The sequence below is a fragment of the Drosophila busckii genome, chromosome 3R (genome assembly GCF_011750605.1).
Source record: "Drosophila busckii strain San Diego stock center, stock number 13000-0081.31 chromosome 3R, ASM1175060v1, whole genome shotgun sequence".
Lineage (NCBI taxonomy): Eukaryota > Metazoa > Arthropoda > Insecta > Diptera > Drosophilidae > Drosophila > Drosophila busckii.
Window position 1 is genome coordinate 21,189,785 of NC_046607.1, and position 17,611 is coordinate 21,207,395.

The 17,611-nt window shown below is 40.8% G+C and overlaps 4 protein-coding genes across 7 annotated transcripts; all 4 read right to left on the reverse strand.

Moving 5' to 3' along the window:
* Nucleotides 1-2,533: 2,533 nt before the first annotated feature.
* On the reverse strand, nucleotides 2,534-10,505 carry LOC108604130. Of its 4 annotated transcripts, none has more exons than XM_017993430.1 (13): nucleotides 10,339-10,505; nucleotides 9,317-9,629; nucleotides 9,041-9,251; nucleotides 8,452-8,523; nucleotides 7,575-7,896; nucleotides 6,310-7,519; nucleotides 5,883-6,242; nucleotides 5,368-5,825; nucleotides 5,212-5,310; nucleotides 4,843-5,153; nucleotides 4,500-4,782; nucleotides 4,276-4,440; nucleotides 2,534-4,217 (listed from the first exon to the last, which is right to left on the reverse strand). In XM_017993430.1, the coding sequence occupies exons 2-13, from the start codon at nucleotides 9,543-9,545 to the stop codon at nucleotides 4,011-4,013; spliced, it is 3,927 nt and encodes a 1,308-aa protein (XP_017848919.1). In that variant the 5' UTR covers nucleotides 9,546-9,629; nucleotides 10,339-10,505; the 3' UTR covers nucleotides 2,534-4,010. The 4 variants fall into 4 exon arrangements, with proteins under 4 accessions (XP_017848919.1, XP_017848920.1, XP_017848921.1 ...); XM_017993431.1 differs by lacking the exon at nucleotides 10,339-10,505 and adding an exon at nucleotides 10,178-10,280; XM_017993432.1 differs by lacking the exon at nucleotides 10,339-10,505 and adding an exon at nucleotides 9,969-10,049.
* Nucleotides 10,506-10,657: 152 nt separating this feature from the next.
* LOC108601884 (conserved oligomeric Golgi complex subunit 7) lies at nucleotides 10,658-13,052 on the reverse strand. Its single transcript, XM_017989858.1, has 2 exons — nucleotides 12,558-13,052; nucleotides 10,658-12,508 (listed from the first exon to the last, which is right to left on the reverse strand). Exons 1-2 carry the CDS (start codon nucleotides 13,014-13,016, stop codon nucleotides 10,703-10,705), a joined length of 2,265 nt encoding a protein of 754 aa, XP_017845347.1. The 5' UTR covers nucleotides 13,017-13,052; the 3' UTR covers nucleotides 10,658-10,702.
* A 104-nt stretch (nucleotides 13,053-13,156) lies between these two features.
* On the reverse strand, nucleotides 13,157-15,792 carry LOC108601923 (nuclear pore complex protein Nup93-1). The gene is made up of 4 exons (XM_017989900.1): nucleotides 15,569-15,792; nucleotides 15,323-15,506; nucleotides 13,892-15,270; nucleotides 13,157-13,828 (listed from the first exon to the last, which is right to left on the reverse strand). The coding sequence occupies exons 1-4, from the start codon at nucleotides 15,727-15,729 to the stop codon at nucleotides 13,165-13,167; spliced, it is 2,388 nt and encodes a 795-aa protein (XP_017845389.1). The 5' UTR covers nucleotides 15,730-15,792; the 3' UTR covers nucleotides 13,157-13,164.
* A 375-nt stretch (nucleotides 15,793-16,167) lies between these two features.
* LOC108602249 (GTP-binding protein Rheb homolog) lies at nucleotides 16,168-17,506 on the reverse strand. Its single transcript, XM_017990300.1, has 5 exons — nucleotides 17,198-17,506; nucleotides 16,937-17,008; nucleotides 16,568-16,775; nucleotides 16,381-16,510; nucleotides 16,168-16,319 (listed from the first exon to the last, which is right to left on the reverse strand). The coding sequence occupies exons 1-5, from the start codon at nucleotides 17,244-17,246 to the stop codon at nucleotides 16,230-16,232; spliced, it is 549 nt and encodes a 182-aa protein (XP_017845789.1). The 5' UTR covers nucleotides 17,247-17,506; the 3' UTR covers nucleotides 16,168-16,229.
* Between the last annotated feature and the right edge of the window lie 105 nt (nucleotides 17,507-17,611).

Consider the following 17,611-nt stretch of genomic DNA (forward strand, 5'->3'; position numbering starts at 1 on the left):
AATTACAAATATAAATTATAGTAACCATTTAACTCAAATTATACTTGTGTATTGTCGGTTAAACAAATTCCGCATTAATGCCACTGTCTTACAACAAGAATATGCAAGAGAAACATTAAGCAATCCTCTGGTTATTGATGGAACAATCTTTTGTTATTGATGTCCTCACTCAGCAAAGACTGAACGCTGAATGGTAAGCGAACGCTGCCAGAGGAACAAATAGTTTCATCAATAACAGAAGATTGTTACATCAATAACAAAAGGTTGCGTTATTCAAACTTTAAGAAGCCATGACTCAAATAGATATAACTGTTTTATACCATTATATGCTTGCGTTGGAAACACAACCAAAGGTTATTTTTTGTACAATGTACATCAGCACCCAAAGTTTGTTTGATTGTACATCAACAACCAAATGTTGTTTGTTTTGTACATCAAAAGCAACCAATAGTTGTTTGTTTTGTACATAAACAACCATTGGTTGCTCGTTAACAACAAAATGTCGATGTACAATACAACCTAATGTAAATACGATCAAATTATGAAAAGAACTAAGTTCAAGTTGAATATAACAGTTCAATTTGAATTGGGTAATACTGACAGAATGATAGGTAAGTATGGTGGATGGACAGGGTAAGTAAGGTAAGTATATTATTGGCAAATAGCTGCGAATGCCGCTCTCAACTAGAAGAAGAAATAGCTACATCAATATCAAAAAATTGTTACATCAATACCAAACGGTTGTGTTCAACGCTTAAAGCTTTGAAAGGCTGGAACTCAACGAAATGGCGTCCGATTTCAATGCTTAATAGCTTGTAAGAAACTTGAAATACATCTCAACAAAACTGCATTTAAATTTAAGTTATTAAAAATTTATTTCATAAGCTATGAACAAAATAGTAAACAAACAAGACAAATTTTCGTGAAATATCGCACTTTGATAAGCCGTAATTCAGCGAAATTGCATCCGAATTCGGAGTCTCATGCCTCGTTAGACTCGTGAGGATGCAGAAAAGAATAAAACTGCATTTCAAACTTGGAAGTTTTAAAATTTTCGATATTTTGGCATAAAACGTGATGTTAACCCCTGTAAATTTTGCCCAAAATGATGCCGTCTTCATTCATATCACTTTCTAACTTGAGAAGCTATATCTCCGCTTAAAAAAATAGGCATGAGTGAGATTTGGCTTAATTTAATCATGAGATTGTAAATAAACATATGTTGTTAAGTTTGATCAATAAAAAAATTGTTTTGACAAAGTTATAGCAATAAATCCAATGCCAAAGAGCTACTTTTTGCTTAATTTCAAACTTTGCGAAGCTATAAGTCAGCTAAAAAAAATCCGATCTAATTGTTTTATACGTCCTTATGTTTGCGTGGAAAGCACAATTAAAATGAGCTTAAATACGTCTGATAAAAAATTAATTATTGGGCGAAGTTATGAGCAAAATAGTAAGCAAACAAGACAAATTTTCGTGAAATATCGCACTTTGATAAGCCGTGATTCAGACGGAAATTTGCATCCGATTGCGGAGTTTCATTCCTTGTTAGACTCGTGAGATGCGGAAGAATAAAACTGCATTCAAACTTGGAAGCTTTAAAATTTTTCATATTTTGGCAAAAAACGTGGTGTAACCCCTGTAAATTTTTGCCAAAAATGATGCCGTCTTCATTTCATATCACTTTTCTAACCTTTGAGAAGCTATATCTCAGCCTAAAAAAAATCGGACTGAAGAGTGGTTTGGCTTAATTTAATCATGAGATCGTAAATAAACATATGCTGTTAAGTTTGATCAATAAAAAAAATGTTTTGACAAAGTTATGGCAATAAATCCAATGCCAAAGAGCTACTTTTTGCTTAATTTCAAACTTTGCGAAGCTATAAGTCAGCTAAAAAAAATCCGATCTAATTGTTCTATACGTCCTTATGTTTGCGTGGAAAGCACAATTAAAATGAGCATAAATATGCATGAAATAAAAATTATTTCTGTGAAATTGTGTGCTTGTTTGTACATCAGCAACCAGAGATTGATTATTTTGTACATCAACAACCAATGGTTTCTACTTAACAACGAAATGCTGCATTAAATATTGATTACAATACAACCTTCGTTTGTTTTATGTACAAAACATAAATAATGTTAATAAGATCGAATGTACGATATAAGATCGAATTATGAAAAGAACTAAGTTCAAGTTGAATGTAACAGTTCAATTTGAATTGGGTAAAGCTGGTGCCTGGATGATAGGTAAGTATGGTGGATGGACAGGGTAAGTAAGGTAAGTATTTTCTCATTGACAGACAGCAGCGAAAGCCTCGACTGGAGGAAGAAATAGTTACATCAATATCAAAAGATTGTTACATCAATACTAAACGTTTGCGTTAAAAGCTTTGAAACTCAACGAAATGGCGTGGTGAAGAAACCCGTTGTAAGTTCTGTGCTATTTAACTTCTGATATATGAAATTATTTGGACAAAGCAAAATATATTTATTTGTTTTTTATTCAACATTATTTATTACATATAAATTACACTACGTACATTTTCATAAAATTGCATTATTCATGAGATTATCTTAGTTTTTTAGATCCGTATGTTTGTATTTGTATAACAACAAAATAAGTATGTTCGCAAGTATGTAGGTATGTTTATTTTTGTATTGTAGCTTGCCTGAACTTGAATTCACACAAACTAATAATTACGACCCGTTCGCAGTTTTCTAATAAGGTATCAAACAAACAAACGGGCTGTATTGTACATATAAATGTCTCCAAAAATGCAAATAACCAATCTAGACAAATACTGGAAGCTGCCGAAGCTTGAAGTTTTAAGAGTGCATTGCAGATTTAGTAAAACGTAATACTTAAAGTTCTGAGGCAGTTCACACAAAGTTTTTTTGTAAATACTGGGAGGACATGAGTAGGAATTGCTGGAAAGAGACTTAATAAGAATAAATTTTCTTATTATTGAGTTAGTATTGTTTGGGAATTAAATTGGGCGTTGTATTTGTTGTTCATGCTGTAGAAGTTGTAGTACTCTATGCAGGTCTGATTTTCGTATATAAATTAGTTGTACGATGTTTAACATTATTTAACAATATTGTTCAACTGCTCATTAAGCAATTTGTGGCATTCATACTCATACACATTTATTGTTAGTTTTTAACTTAAGTATTCAAAATATGTTAGGTACAAAAAAAATCTCATGGCCCTTACACGTTGTGTGTGTCAACATCGATTTTGCTCAGTCAAGCTGCTATTCTAAATTGATTTGCGAATGTTATTTAAATATTGAAATGCTGCCGCATAGACTGACGTAGTTCGGTTGCTAAATAGAGCACACAGTGTGCAGTTGTTAATGTATTAGTTATGCTTTGAAGCGAAAGTTAAAAGTTAATCCTATAACATATGTAAAATCATTAGAGAAGCCGTATATATATTGAAGCTGCTTGTTTGTATTTTTGTTGTGTATTATTCTATTAATTGCATAAGAAGAATTCGAGTAAAATTGCTGCATAAAATTTGCTTGCGACTAGAATTAAGTTGCTTGCTTCATAAATTTGTGTATGTATGTATAATTTTATAAACTAAGAACTCGTATGTTAAATATAGGTATATATATATACTTGTAAATACGTATATATAGATAAGTTTTGCGCTTAACTACTATTAGAATGGCTTCTTAGGCTGTACGCTTAAAAGAATGCAGAATATTTCGATTGCTCAAATTTCCAAAAAATAAAATCCTGGTAGCAAATGCTTGGCTTCGACTAAGAACTTGGATCAAGTAAAGCTATTAATACGCGTGAGTTTACATTGCGACGCGTGTCATGTACAAAAGCTAACTGCATTTAAAATGGTTAAAATCTAAAAGTGGCTTGAAGATATGCGACGGAGCAGCGAACAAGCCCATGCATTTACATTTACATATGCTGTGTATGTATATAAAGTTAATGTATGAAGATATTTGTAAGCTTATATACTGTTTGTTGTTGTTCTCATGAATCTGTTAGACTGTGGTGCCGTAGGCGTTGTTAAAGACGGCACGCGAGCTGTCAGTGTCCAGCGATATGTCTTCGGGACTGGCTAAATCGACGCGCACGTTGGAATTGGTCCGACGACGTGCCGTTTGGGCGGCTCCCCAGTTGCTGAGAGTCCAGTGGAAACCGGAAGCGCTTGGTGCCGGCTCTGCATCAACCTTGACTTGTGTGCAAACCTAATGCAGTTTAGATTAGATATTGAACATTGCCTTGGCATCCAAGTAAGCAGCTTACCTCTCGATTGCCGCATGGCAAGGTCTCTGTGCCATTGCCCATCGCCGAGCCGGAGACCGAACCAGTACCAGATTCCCGTGTGCTGCCAATGCTACTACTGCTGGCCAACGAATCATTGCTGGACTCCATAGCTGCGCCATGATAGCGTGCCACTGAGTGCACCGCCTGCAACATTAAAACATTAGTAAGCAAAAGAGTGCAGTGTAAACTAAAGCAAGACACACTATTGCATCGCCGCCTTGACAGTCTTCTATCGATTTGAGTATTTCCCACACCAGCTCCGAATCCAATGGTATAGGCTGTTCAGTATCACGATTGTAAATAGCAATGGCAATGTGTACCGGATGTGGCACAGGCAACGGTATAAGCAACTTCTCGGTCACACTACGCTCAACACTGTTTTGCTTCCAAGGACGCCATTGTTTCGGTGTATCTTGGCCTGCTTTTGGAGCATGCTGCGCACGATGAGCGCGCACTCTTGGCGTCGTTAGACCCACAGTCATGTCGCTATAGTCAAAAAAGAAGCGTATTAAAATTGAAGAAACCACTAAAACAAATGTGCATTACCGCTTCTCTGGCTTGCGGAAGGTCAACGTGATGCGTGAGCGTGGATTAAATGCGGTCACTTCAAGGAACGGTAAATGCACTTGGACATTGCCGCGCGGCGCATAAACATTGCCCAACAAATCCAAACCCTTGGAGCCAATCACATCATTGGCATTCTTAACCATCTCGGTGTAACGTGTTAAATCAAGCGAGGCATGTGGCTCTAATTTAAAATGCGTGTCATTCTCAGTCAGTGGTGTTAGAAAATCTAAGCTAAATATGTCGGTATAAATAAGGCCAGCCAGACCAGGCCAATCATTCACCGAGAGTCCCTGTAACAAATGATCAATTAGCCAATGTATTTGTTGCATTCTAATAAGCTGCACTTACTTTATTGTCCCAGAATTCATCCTCACTAATGGACAGTCGACCTATAACATGAGACGGATAGTACTTCTCGAGTAAATGGGCGGCCAGTTGTATTGCAATCTATAAATATTTAAAATTTAATTGATTGCTTTAATGTTTGTATGAATGAGTTTGTACCTTTAACTCTTTGGTATTTAATTTAATGCGCGACTTGACCTGCGTAGTCAGCATGGACTGTAGTTCTCGACGTCGCTTTTCGAGCCGCTCATGTAACGTGCTCATCAGATCCTGCGCTTCGCGATCCAGCGCCAAGTAGGGACCGGTTTTGGATAGCTGTGCCGAGAAGGGCCCAAAGCAAGCTTCCACAAACTGTAGAAAGTCTTGCTGTGGCTGCAACACCACACGCTCGGTGGCATGCTGATAGGCCTGCAGCTCGTCTAGTTCCATTTTAGCCTCTAATGCTGCCAATGCCTGCTCCGGCCGTATAATGAAATAATAGTCAAGCGCCAGTCCTGGCCCGGCAATGCGCTTAACCGCAATGCTATCTGACGCAGGTATGCGGCCACATTTCTTAATAAACAAGTGGAAGGTGAGCGAGTCCCACAGTAATCGCAATGCGTAGCGTGCAAAGCCAACTGCAAAATTGATTGATAATTTAGTAAATTATATGCATAGCATAAATGCTATGTTACCTATAAGCACAAGCCCAGCAGCAAGTGGACATAGCAGCGTAGCCACAAGCACTGCTGCCAATGGTTGCAATATGCCCTGTACGAGAAAATTCCATATGAGCGCCTCCAGCAGTATGCAGTAACGATTCGCTGTATTGTCGGGCGCATCCAGATCGTAGACCAATATCATATAAATATGAAGCAGCAAGACAAACACTGGTATCCACAGCGGAGCGCTCAAGGCTAATGCTATGCTAAGACAACTGGTGGCGAGGCAAATCAATGGGAATGCAAACAATATGACAATTGTGCCCAGAAAACCTTTCACAAAGTAGTTCCACGTGCGGTTCATGTTGCGTGTCAAGCCCTTGCCAATGAATCCTGCATATAGAAATCAGACATGTTAGAATAAACTGAACAGAGTTATTATATAGTTATGCATTTTTACCCGTGTCTGGTTCGGTTTCGAAACGTGTGCGTGACTTTGATATGTGTCGCCAGAGTTCGATGAGACGCGATGCCATGGTCTGGGTTATGCTCGTCTTGCGCGGAAAGAGTGTGCCATTGATTTGCGATAATTCCAGATCGGGCATAAACGGTTTCACACAGCACAGAGCTCGCAAGCCCAGCGGACTGCACCAAGGCACCAGAATGCCCAACAAAAACATCATGTTCCAGGTCCAGCACCAGGTGCGCTGCATCAGGTTCAACAGACGCCAGAAAGGCCAGCGCGTGCTTGTCGTACGTAAACGCTCCTTCTCAACCAAAAACACTGGCTGACTGGGATCAGAGCGAGGTGTTACAATCGAAGTGGCCTGTTGACTGATTACCGTGGGTATTACATCCGATTGGCCCTGAAAGTTACGGCGTATAATCCACGACTGAGGCGACCAAATGCGACAGGCCCATTGAAAGGTGCGCGTCGGCGTCTTGGCATTCTGCAATTCCTTGAGCAGCACAGGCTCACGCTCCTTCATAAAGGCCAGATCACGACTCAGAAAGTATGCGGTCTGCTGCAGATTGTGCTGATTGCACAGCTTCAGTGCCTCCTCGTGTGCGGACCATGCGCACTTATAAAGCTTATTCTGCTCGGCGTGCCGCAGCTTGGAGCGCAGCCAGGGCGCCACACGCGACAGCACAGAGTGATCATTGGAGAGACACTTCTGGTGATCTTCACGCGTGCGCTTAATATCCTGTTGAACCTTATCGACAGCCTTATACATGATGACCACCGATTGGGCCTGCTCCAGCAGCAGTTGCGGTATGCCAGCACCCAGTTCAGCTAGCTTTGCATTGGACATAATGGAGCTGTAGACACGCTGCAGATATTCCTTCATGACAGCCTGGTTGACTTCCTCTTCGATTTCTTTGTCATTGAGCTTCTTAGCGCGCATCTCGGCAATTAGTCGCTCTCGAAAGTGAAGAAACCAACCACGCGTCTCTCGCTCCAATATGCCCACCAGCACTGGCAAGGCCTTCCGCATAATGTCACGGCAAAAGAGTCGCAAGTCGATCTCCTGCCCCTTGGGCGTCAGAAAGAGATATGGCACTGGCTGCTTCACCTCGCAACTGTTGAAATCAAACTTTTCCATGGTAGCACGCCGCAGCATCTTGCGCACATAGGCACATAGTCCATCCAGACATTCCTCGTACTCAGGCTAAACACCGAAATTCTTGAATATTAAGTTGCTTTTGCTAAACTCACATACTTACACGACACACCAGTTCAGCAATAAGATAACGACAGCGTTCCTCTTTGATCTTATAGTCCAGATTGTGAGCCAGCAGCGCTGGGACGCCAATGAACATGTCCGCCAGCTTGATCAGGGAATCGATTAAAGCGTGTGCTGCATGCAGCAGCGAAAAGAAATGCGAAAAGATGCGAGCCCGTGCCGTGACCACCACAAAGCGTGCCGCCAATGCGAGATCGCTTAGGAAGGAGTCGTTGGCACGCAGCGTGCCCTTCTGCAGCAGCTGAGACAAACGCCATTTGTGCACCTGACCGACAAAATGCAAGCTCGGCACATCGAATTCCCTATGAGTGAGAGATAAGTGATATTTGAGATATATTGCAAATTAATTTGAATTACAGCTAATGCATGAAAGCAACATAAGATACACACACAAAATGTAGATTGACACGAGTACAAACATAAAAAGGCATTAAATTTGGTTTATGGCATGCTCAAGCTCCAATTCCATGCGATCTTATAATAATTGAGTCCAATTGTATAATGTAATGTGTGTGAATGATATTTGTACAGCGAAATCAAATATTTACAAGCAAATTGTATAAACATAACAAATTTTGCATCAAGTACCCTCATTATAAATATTAAAATATATATTTAAGATTCGCATTTCAAAGTTTATGTTTGTCTTACATTCATTTAACATGTTTTGTTTTAGTTATTTTTCACATGCATGCGTGTTAAGTTTAAAAATAAAATGATTATATGTAAAAAACTATATGCATATATAAAAACACTGACTAGACAACATTTTAATTTTTTTTTAGGCAATGGTAACACGCAAAACATTTATTTTATCTTATGAGTTTTTTATTTCTTGTTGTTTTAAGTTCATTTACCCATTTTTACGTATTGTTTCCAATTGTTCCAAAGTTAATTTCTTCGGCTTTCCATATTTATCCTTTTGCAAGCTTTACAAAAATATATATATTTCACATACAAATTTTTGGTTTACGTTATCGTTTACGTATTTTCGCGTATTGCTACACGTTATAGTAGTAGTAATAGTAGTAGTAGTAACAGTAACAAGTAGTAGTAGTGGGTAGTATGTCTGTATAGGATCAAGTGTTGCATGCAAGTTTTTGTTGAGCAGAAAGAAATTAAAACGAGAAATCATAAATGTACGCAGCCCCTGTTCGTTCCTCATAATTTTTGTACATGCTTTTAATTTAAGTGTTGCTTTTTGCTTTTAGGCAGCTGCAAGTGCGAGCGCAAGTGACAAATGATTTGTTGCCCATGGCATAGTTGGCGAGGCGTTTACATATGCACATTGCACATAAACAAATAGCATAAAACAAGTGTGTAATGCTTGCGGCTGACAAGCTTAAACTTTAATTCTTGCTATTGTTTATGTTAATGCTCTGCATATCATCTTCATCTTCATCATCATCATAAGCAGTCATGCCATGCCTTGGCGACAGAACTCACCCAGTTTCACGCAAACTCTTCAATTGTGCATTTGTAAGTCGACGCGGCTCGCCGCTGCCATCGGATGCAACCGCATCCAATTCATCAAAGGGTGGTGCAATGAATAGGTCAGTTTGGTTAATGGCACGCTTTTTGCGGCCGCTGACGCTGTTTGTTGCGTTGCTAGACGTCACATTCAAGCTGCCGCTGGTGGCCAATGGTTGAGGGAGAACTGTAAATAAATAATTAAATTAACATTTTGCATTTGGTATAAAGTATTCTTTAATGTTAGTTTACCAATAGGAAAACTCTTCCAGTGATAGAGAAACTGCTCAGCTACGCACTTTATTTGTGCCACCAGCTCTTCGACTTCAGGCGGTGCACCTACTAGATTGATATTGAACTCGACGGGCTCACGCTCCGGACCAGCTAGTGATTGGGGGCGCACTACGGATACAACGCTGCTGCCATTGCTGGTAGGCACTGCCGGGGTCGGCGTCGGTGTCGGCGTTGGTTGCAACGACATGGCGATGACACGTTAATTGCCTTTTATCTTGCCTAGCAGCTGTTCACTCCATAATTACGCATATAATAGTTGCAGAAACAAAATCTGAAAATATATGCACACACAAACACACATGAAAACCAATTGAAAACGTTAAAAGTGCGCGCTATATTATTATTAATGATCCAATTTAAGGCACACGCACACTTAAGCACAGCATCGAGTGTGTGTGTGTGTGTGTAAAGTGCTCACAAATTAATTTAAGAATAAATTCCAAAGATTTGACGAGCACAATACAAACACACTCATGTAAACAATGGACTGGAATGTTATATACATTTGTATTTACATATGTGTGAATAGTCAAATTAAAGTGCTATAACTAACGCATTTGTATACACAACCTTTCCCAACTTCAAGCACGCAAGACCAAAGCCATTTTACCTTAATTTTGCGCTTCGTTAACTTTGGCGAGACAGGCGTGGGGTTTGTTTTCCACGCCCTACTACTTTAAAGCAGCTAAAGGGAGGACACTTAAGCCCATCTGCTTTTTATTGTTCAATTGCTGGACACGCACACATTCAATTCATGCACATTTGTATCTATGCCCAACACTTTTTGTTATTTGGTTTTGAGTTACAGCTGCCTTTTACCTTGTTCAATATATCAAGTTGCTGCTTAGGCCGATGATAATATCGATGACATACAATACGAAATGCATACGCACTTTTCTATTAAACTCAAAATGTCTAATATTTTATTTACTACTCGCTTACAGCTAATGCATTTTCCTTTAACTATTGTAAACACTTACACGCGGCTTATTTCACAAGGAACACGCTAATTCAACACAAACTACGCATTTTTCTAAAATTTTGTTGCCAGTTTTGGAGAGCCTAGGAAAAACTATCGATAATAAAATAGTGTGACTGTATTTATTTCTACGGAAAATAACAATTTATAGTACTGGATAATGGCGGAATTGTTGCAGCTGTTGCCCCAGTTTTTTACAGCACTACTTTAACAGTTTAAGAAATTTTAAAGATACAAATGATTTAAATCCTTGGCTTAACCTAATTCAAATTGATCTTTCTAATTAAAAAAAAAAAAAAACAATTACTAATAAGCTTACAGATTTTATTGAACAAAATACGTCCTTTAAGATTAGTTTCAATAGCTTATTGTGTAGATATAATGTTGCGCATTTGTCTAATCGCTGTGACCAGACGAGGCTCGCAGCCACTGCTTAGTTTAAAATACTGATCGGGCGCCGCTTTAAGTAACGTCAGAATCTGTGAAAGCTGAACAGTGATGGTCAGACCAAGTTCCTCAAGCATGTTGGACAAGTACTCAATGTCCACACTAAGCTGGGTGGCGGCGGAGATGCTAAGTGATTTAATTTGCAATATTTGGGTCTGGTACAGCACACAACACTGTTCCACAATTAAGGAGAGCAACACATCAGCGCAGGGAATGGCTTGAGTATACTTAATATTACACAGCTCTAAGGCCTGCTTGAGTAGCGGGGAGGGTGACAGCAAGAGTGGTTCAAGATGCTGCGGCAACGTAAGCAAATATTGGCCAATCTGTGTTATGCACTCTTGTGGCGCAAAACTAAACGTGGGCATGTCCAATCCAGCGGAGTTGTGGACATCGAGCGGCGGACGTATCTGTGCCAAATGCACCTCAATGGGCTGCAGCAATATATTCAAGGTAATATCGTGAGTCTCTCCCAGATATGTTTTGAGCGTGGCATAGATTTGTGGAAAGATCCCTAGACTCTCAGTGCTGCTGGCATCATTACGCTTCTGTTGATAGTCAGCTATACTGGCTAATAGCTGGTTACGTATGGGCTGCTCACAGGTTTGATGAATTGGTAGAATTACTCCAGCACCTGCGGAGGCATTCAAGAGTTGGGCCAAGTTTGCGAGGCGTACATGGAGCGTCTGCTCAAACTGTTGCAGCTGCTGCTGAAAGTCGGCCAGACATTGCAGCTGGGACATGGTGTATTGTAGCAGTGACCAGTTTTCATTGCGTGCTCCGCCAGTATTAGTGCCACTGTTACCCAAGCTTAAACTTAGCTGTCGTTGTGTCCGACTAAAGTGCTCCAGCTGACGCTTGAAGATGCCATTGAGCAGCGCGATAAACTTGCACAGTGCCAGATCATTGGTTATGGCCGCACAGCGTGTCAGTGCGTCTTGCAGCCATTCATAAAGCTTGCGCGTGCTCTGCTCCAGATGATGGACTGCATCGCTGGGTGTACTCTGATTGGACAGCAGTCTATCTACTTGTGTGGATAGCTGCGTCTCCTCCAGACGTGGATATTGTTGTATAAACTTGTGGAAATACTCAAAGACTGCGAAGCCCAACTGTCGGCAGAGCTCCGGCGACAGTACAATATGAGTTTGCTCCAGCATTGTGTTCAGCTGCAGCACAAAGCTATGATTGGCTTGGGCATACTTCGCCAGGAGCTCGAGTCGCTCATTGGACGTCTTTAACAGTTGGAGAATGTGTGCATCGCGTGTTGGCTGCAACGCTGGTAGGAGCTCTGCCAGCACCAAAATTGGCTGCGACTGTCCCTCTAATTCAAGCTGCGCTTGCTGCGCAAATAGCTGTGTGCACCACTTAACTTGCCGCTGACTATGCTCTAGAAGCTGATCATAGAAGAGCGTTAGAAAGTGCTGCTGCGACTCGCTGGCTTGCAGTTCCAGTAATTGCTTCCATTGCTGCTGCAGCATATTCTTTTGCACGGCGCGATAATATTGCAACAGCTGTGGCACGCGCTTTATGCTGGCAAAGATTTGCACATGACGTTGAGCCATTTCCAGATTCGATTCGGATAGTGCTTGCACCAAGCTTGGTGATGCCATGGCCTCCAATCGATTTTTTAAGTCTTCCACCTGTGTCTGACGCTCCGCATGTCCGGGCAGCTGCTCCTGTGCCTGCAGCGATTTTTGCAACGCCAGCAGCTTGTCGCACACGCCCTATAAGCAGCTTTGTTAAGTTAATCACAAAATCAACCTCACTACCTACCTTCATATCATTCCGTTCGAAGCAATCCTCAAGTTCAGCCAGAAGATTTCCCCAGCCATCGGACTCTTGCAATGATTCCTTAGCTGCCTGCAGCTTACTCTGCATCGATTGCAAGCGTTCCAAACTGGCCATACAATCGCCTGTTTCCTCCTGCACAGCTGCCACTTCCTGACGCATAGCGCTCATCTTATCCTGCAACAATGCTACGTCGCTTTGGAGTGTGGCAGCTTCTTTGGCTATGCGCGGCATGCTGGCCACTACCTGCTGACTGGACTCCTCGACAGCATAGTTTACCTGCTGCACATACAGCTGCAACTTGGCCACGTAGCTTTGTATAAATTGCATGGCAGAAGCATCGACGCCGCTCTTTTTGTCATTATCTTCCATATGTTTATTGTAATTTGAATTAATCCAATCAGCTGCGCTGAAATTGGGTTCGGAAAGCGCCGAAATATCCATTTTTATATAGCCTACAATTTTACTGACTATATTAAAAACAAATTTACAGTGCTGTATAACGTCGTACATATTGCAGCTGGCTAACAGCTGGTGCCAAACGGTTTTAAAAATTTCAAAGTACAAATCAAATAAATGCTTTTTTTTATTTTTAATGCATTTGCAGTATAAGTTGCAGCAAACGCTGATTTGTTGGACACAAAGGCATTGTGGCTGCCATATTAGCAATAGCTTTACCACGTTCACGCAGATGCTGTAACTGACGCTGCTGCATGCTGCTTCCAGAATTCGCTTCTGACTTCAGTTGGTTATATTGAGTAAGTGTAAGATCCATGGCGGCCACCATTACTTCGGGGAGTACCTTGATGACCTCTCCGCTGAGTCTCTTAGCATTGGCCAAACAGCTGTCCACTTCCTGAATATTAGAAGGAACTAGTCCTGTACGCGCAAGTCTTTGCATTGCTGCCACGGACTGGCCTTCGTGAAAGCTATCGAAAAATTTGAGCAAATCACGCAGTAGTGTGAAGCTAGCTAATATTTTAGGCTCCACATCTACTTGCTCCACAAGCAGACGTGTGGCAAAACGCTCAGCTTCCAAACTGAGGCGGGCACGCAGTGCACCCTCTACTGGCCGCTGTTGAACAACCTGGGCAAGCAATATACATATATGCTTGAGTGCCAGATTTAATTTATCAGCCATATCATAAAGACGCACAGCCATCTCAAAGCTGCCACGAGCCACTAGCTCATCGGCTACCAAGGCTGCCATTGTATGTGTATCAAAGTCAGCGCAGCTGAACTCTTGGAACAGTCCCCTATTGAATAAAAGTTGTTATTATTGTTGTATTTACTACAAAAATATTGTTATAGCTACTTACCTCATGACGTTTTCTTCGCTGTGTCGTCGCCCAAATATTAAATCAAATTTGCTAGTGTCCAGCACTCCACTCTCTACGACCAAGTCACAGACGCTTTTGAGAAACATATTGTGTCCCTTGGGATCATGCAGATTGCGTAGTGTGTAAAAGTAGTGCAGTGCCTCGGCAGTGTCTGTGGCCTCAAAGCGTTCAACATAGCGACGTATAAGTCGCGTCAGGTTTAGACGTCTCAATGGTGTCGGGTCCAATATATCGATGGTGAGCAGTGGCTGGGCAACGCTGCGAACGCTGCCAAGCAAGCCCAACTCATTAAGTGCAATGGCCATGTGTACAGCATGTACGCGATTGATGTCCGTGCGCGAGAGGAACTCAATGGCTGCCTCAAATTGCCCAGTAAGTACCAAGGTTTGGAAATATATATGAGCCTGCTGACCAGCATTGAAGTACTTCTCGCCATAGCTGTCGACGATTAACGACTGCAACTGGCCATAACCAGTGGAATCCCCTGCACGAAGCATGGCCAATCTAAGCCAGAGAAAATCATCTATGGTTTTCGCCACTTCACCATGTGCTTCGTTGGTATCGCAGGCCAGCAATATGCAGTAAACCGCTTTCCTGTAAGCATCTGTTGAGTTGCGAATTTTGTTCGCATACTGCAGCTTCAGTTGATTTTCAATCTTCGAGTTAACAACGCCCGCAATGCGTTCTGTCATGAATTGCGCAAAGTCTTCACAACTGGAGCCCGCTTCACGTAAATAATCTAGAGCCGTATCAATAGCTCCGCAGCGTAAACTATAATAGATTAGTGGCCATAGAGGTCTGCCGCCAGCAGTGTCCACCAATCCAATTGTTTGCTGTCCACTAAAAAGTCGATGCACATAGGCACGCACAAGCTGATAGTTGTCAGTGCTGCTAGCCGTTCCCACCACAGAGCTCATGTACACTTTATAGCGTCGCTCCAAATACGTTTTCGCATTCGAGACAAATTCTGGCTGCTGGTGGCGACGCTTGATGGGGTCCGTGTTGCATGGTATATCGCTCGTCTGCGTTACACATGACAACTGAATCCACATGTCTGTTAAGCGCGCATCACCAAATGTGCTAACAAGCTGGGCAAATCTTTGTAACAAATTTGGACGGTCGCGGCCTTTCAAGACTAATGTATTGTAATGGCACAGCTCTTGGGCATACAGCAAACCCACTTTGTCAAGGCAGGACATTGGCAAGCTTTGTGGATTAAGTATGGTTTGCTCGGGTAGGCGCTGCAAGTCAATAAAGTTCTGAGAGGGACCAATTAAGGCGTCCAGCAGGCGCGTTTTTTCCTCATTCCAACTGTTAGTCAAATGCCCCCATTTTTGCTTGTTTACAGAATCACTTATCTGAAAAATATTAGACGTGATAAACTTGTTGGCGTACAAGCAGAGTACATACATTTCTATTTGTATCCTCTATGACAGAGAGTATAGCGTTTTCACGCTCATTTTTCAAAAACGTGCATACATCTGTCTCGGCGCCAGCAATTTCCAACGGCTCAAAGGTTTTTCCAGAGCTCAGTCCCGCAAGTTTCTGGTTTAGTTTTGGCAAATCAATTCCTTTCGAGCCAAGAAGCATTTGCCTGAGCAAAGTTAAACCACATTTTATCAGTTTGAAATTGACAATTTTGTTACAGAAACATACGCTTGCATTTCCTTGGCGCCAGTTTGTGTAACACGGCTGTGCATCTCCTCCGTTGCCTGAAGCACTTGTTGGAGCGTTCGCTCCACGCCAGGCAGCTCACAATCGACCACATTCTGCTTAGCCAAGCTGGTGGCGCGTTGCAGTAATGTACTTAAATCCATTTAATAATCTTACTATTTTAACTTTTGTACACAAGAAACAAGAAAACATGAGCTAAAGATATCGAATGTCTTATCGAAACTCGGCAAGTGTTAGAAAACACACGTTCGTTTGAATTAGTTGATTAACTAGCTCCCCAAGACTTTTGTTAAACAAATAAAACCAATGGAAGATATTTGTAAAAATTATATTTAAATTGAAACTAAGGCAATAATTTACATTGTTTGTTGTTTCATAATTTTGTAGCTGAATTGATATTGTGAAAAAAGTGTACTAACTTAAACCTGCTTTTTTGCTTAAACAATCGTTGCTGACCAACGATTGTGGCTATAGAGGGGATAGGGAGGTTTACATTTTTTTGTAAGTTGTGTTTTTGTGGTTGGTGTTTAAACTTAAAGCTACTAGTAGATTTGTAAATTTCTCCGTCTTCTTCTTTGCAGATTTCCAGAATATGCAACAACTTGGAAAATATTTATATTTGTTGCAGGCTGCCCCATCCTCCTTATGATACAATACAGCTGCTTTTCTCCGGAGGATTTCCATTTTCATTTTCAATCAGCATAAGTAATTGATGAAATATGTCACCCACAGACTACAACATTCAATTTAATAACAATTAAATAATTAAACTATAGCGTGCAAGTAATTCTTACCTCATTCTGTTTGGCAGATGTTTCTAAAAACGCTGCCCGCCAAGATTCGGCCAGTTTTTTGCCATCCTCAGTGGATACGGTGCGCTCCTGGTGCAAATCTGTCTTATTTCCTACTAAGACTACAGGTACACTGAAAAAAATAAGATACCAATTAAAATTGTGAGTAAATGGTGTAAGAGCAGCTTACTATTTCTTTCCCATCACATCCAATAGTTTTTCGTATATTATTCGAACCACTTCAAATGACTTGAGGCTGGTTATGGAATAGACTAACACATATCCATGAAAGTCCATGCTATACTGCACCGGAAATATGCTATATTCATCTTGACCAGCCGTATCGACAAGTTTCACACCATAATCCTGTGAATTGACGCGCGTCACCTTGGTGAATGCTGTGCAATGGAAGAAATCAATATAAAAATCAGATTGATGAACTGCGCTCAATTTTGTTCATGCAGTAGTGTCATGAACAGTAACGGCATCCTCTTACAAACATTACTTTCTATGACTAATTGCAATTTATATGCTAGCAATGTTTTCGTGTAAAACTTACTATTTTCAATTGTTGGGTCGTATGAGTCCACAAATTGTCCTTCAACAAACTGTATACTCAGTGAGGATTTACCTAGTAAAATAATTAAAACGTAATTTATTAACATACATATGGATACTGTTTGCAATGTTGTTGTTGCTGTTGTTGAAATACTACGCAATTACACTACAAGCGACAGCGACAGTGACAACAATCTTCTTGAACTTACAAGAACATCTTTCTGAAAGAGTGTATTCAACTTGCTTAGACAAACAAACTCACCCACTGATCGGTATCCCATCATAGCAATATTGCGTTCCTTGGGTGGCATTTTATTTAGTAGAAACAGCAATCAAAATTTTTTTTCGAATTTCTTAGTAAATTGTTGTTGCTATTTTTGGGCGTGTGTGTGTGTGTGCAACTGCGTATGTGTATTATGATTTCGCCTCCAGTTTTTATTGCTAAATTAGCTGCTCGGATTTGCTACAAATACGCGTTGCTATCACAGAGCTTTTATTTGTATACTGAAATTCTTATATTTTGTTGTTTAACTTAATTATGTATTATTTTTTTAATAGTTGTGGTTTTGTCTAGGGCTGCAGAAAAAAGTTTATACCAATATCGATTCATCCGATACCTTAATACAACATTCTGTTATCGATAGAAATCGTTTATGATATCGATATAACCACACAC

Bases quoted from the DNA above. Each gene is read 5' to 3' on its own strand.
- LOC108604130 (XM_017993430.1), bottom strand. From the start codon at position 9,545: ATGTCGTTGCAACCAACGCCGACACCGACGCCGACCCCGGCAGTGCCT. The intron at 7,897-8,451 runs GTAAATGAACTT...TCTCACTCATAG, and splicing joins GAAACAATACGTAAAAATGG to GGAATTCGATGTGCCGAGCT. The intron at 7,520-7,574 runs GTAAGTATGTGA...TTCGGTGTTTAG, and splicing joins TTGCTGAACTGGTGTGTCGT to CCTGAGTACGAGGAATGTCT.
- LOC108601884 (XM_017989858.1), bottom strand. From the start codon at position 13,016: ATGGATATTTCGGCGCTTTCCGAACCCAATTTCAGCGCAGCTGATTGG. The intron at 12,509-12,557 runs GTAGGTAGTGAG...AGCTGCTTATAG, and splicing joins TCGAACGGAATGATATGAAG to GGCGTGTGCGACAAGCTGCT.
- LOC108601923 (XM_017989900.1), bottom strand. From the start codon at position 15,729: ATGGATTTAAGTACATTACTGCAACGCGCCACCAGCTTGGCTAAGCAG. The intron at 15,507-15,568 runs GTATGTTTCTGT...AACTTTGCTCAG, and splicing joins GGCGCCAAGGAAATGCAAGC to GCAAATGCTTCTTGGCTCGA. The intron at 15,271-15,322 runs GTATGTACTCTG...AATATTTTTCAG, and splicing joins TAGAGGATACAAATAGAAAT to ATAAGTGATTCTGTAAACAA.
- LOC108602249 (XM_017990300.1), bottom strand. From the start codon at position 17,246: ATGCCACCCAAGGAACGCAATATTGCTATGATGGGATACCGATCAGTG. The intron at 16,776-16,936 runs GTAAGTTTTACA...TCCATTGCACAG, and splicing joins CGACCCAACAATTGAAAATA to CATTCACCAAGGTGACGCGC. The intron at 16,320-16,380 runs GTAAGAATTACT...TGAATGTTGTAG, and splicing joins CATCTGCCAAACAGAATGAG to TCTGTGGGTGACATATTTCA.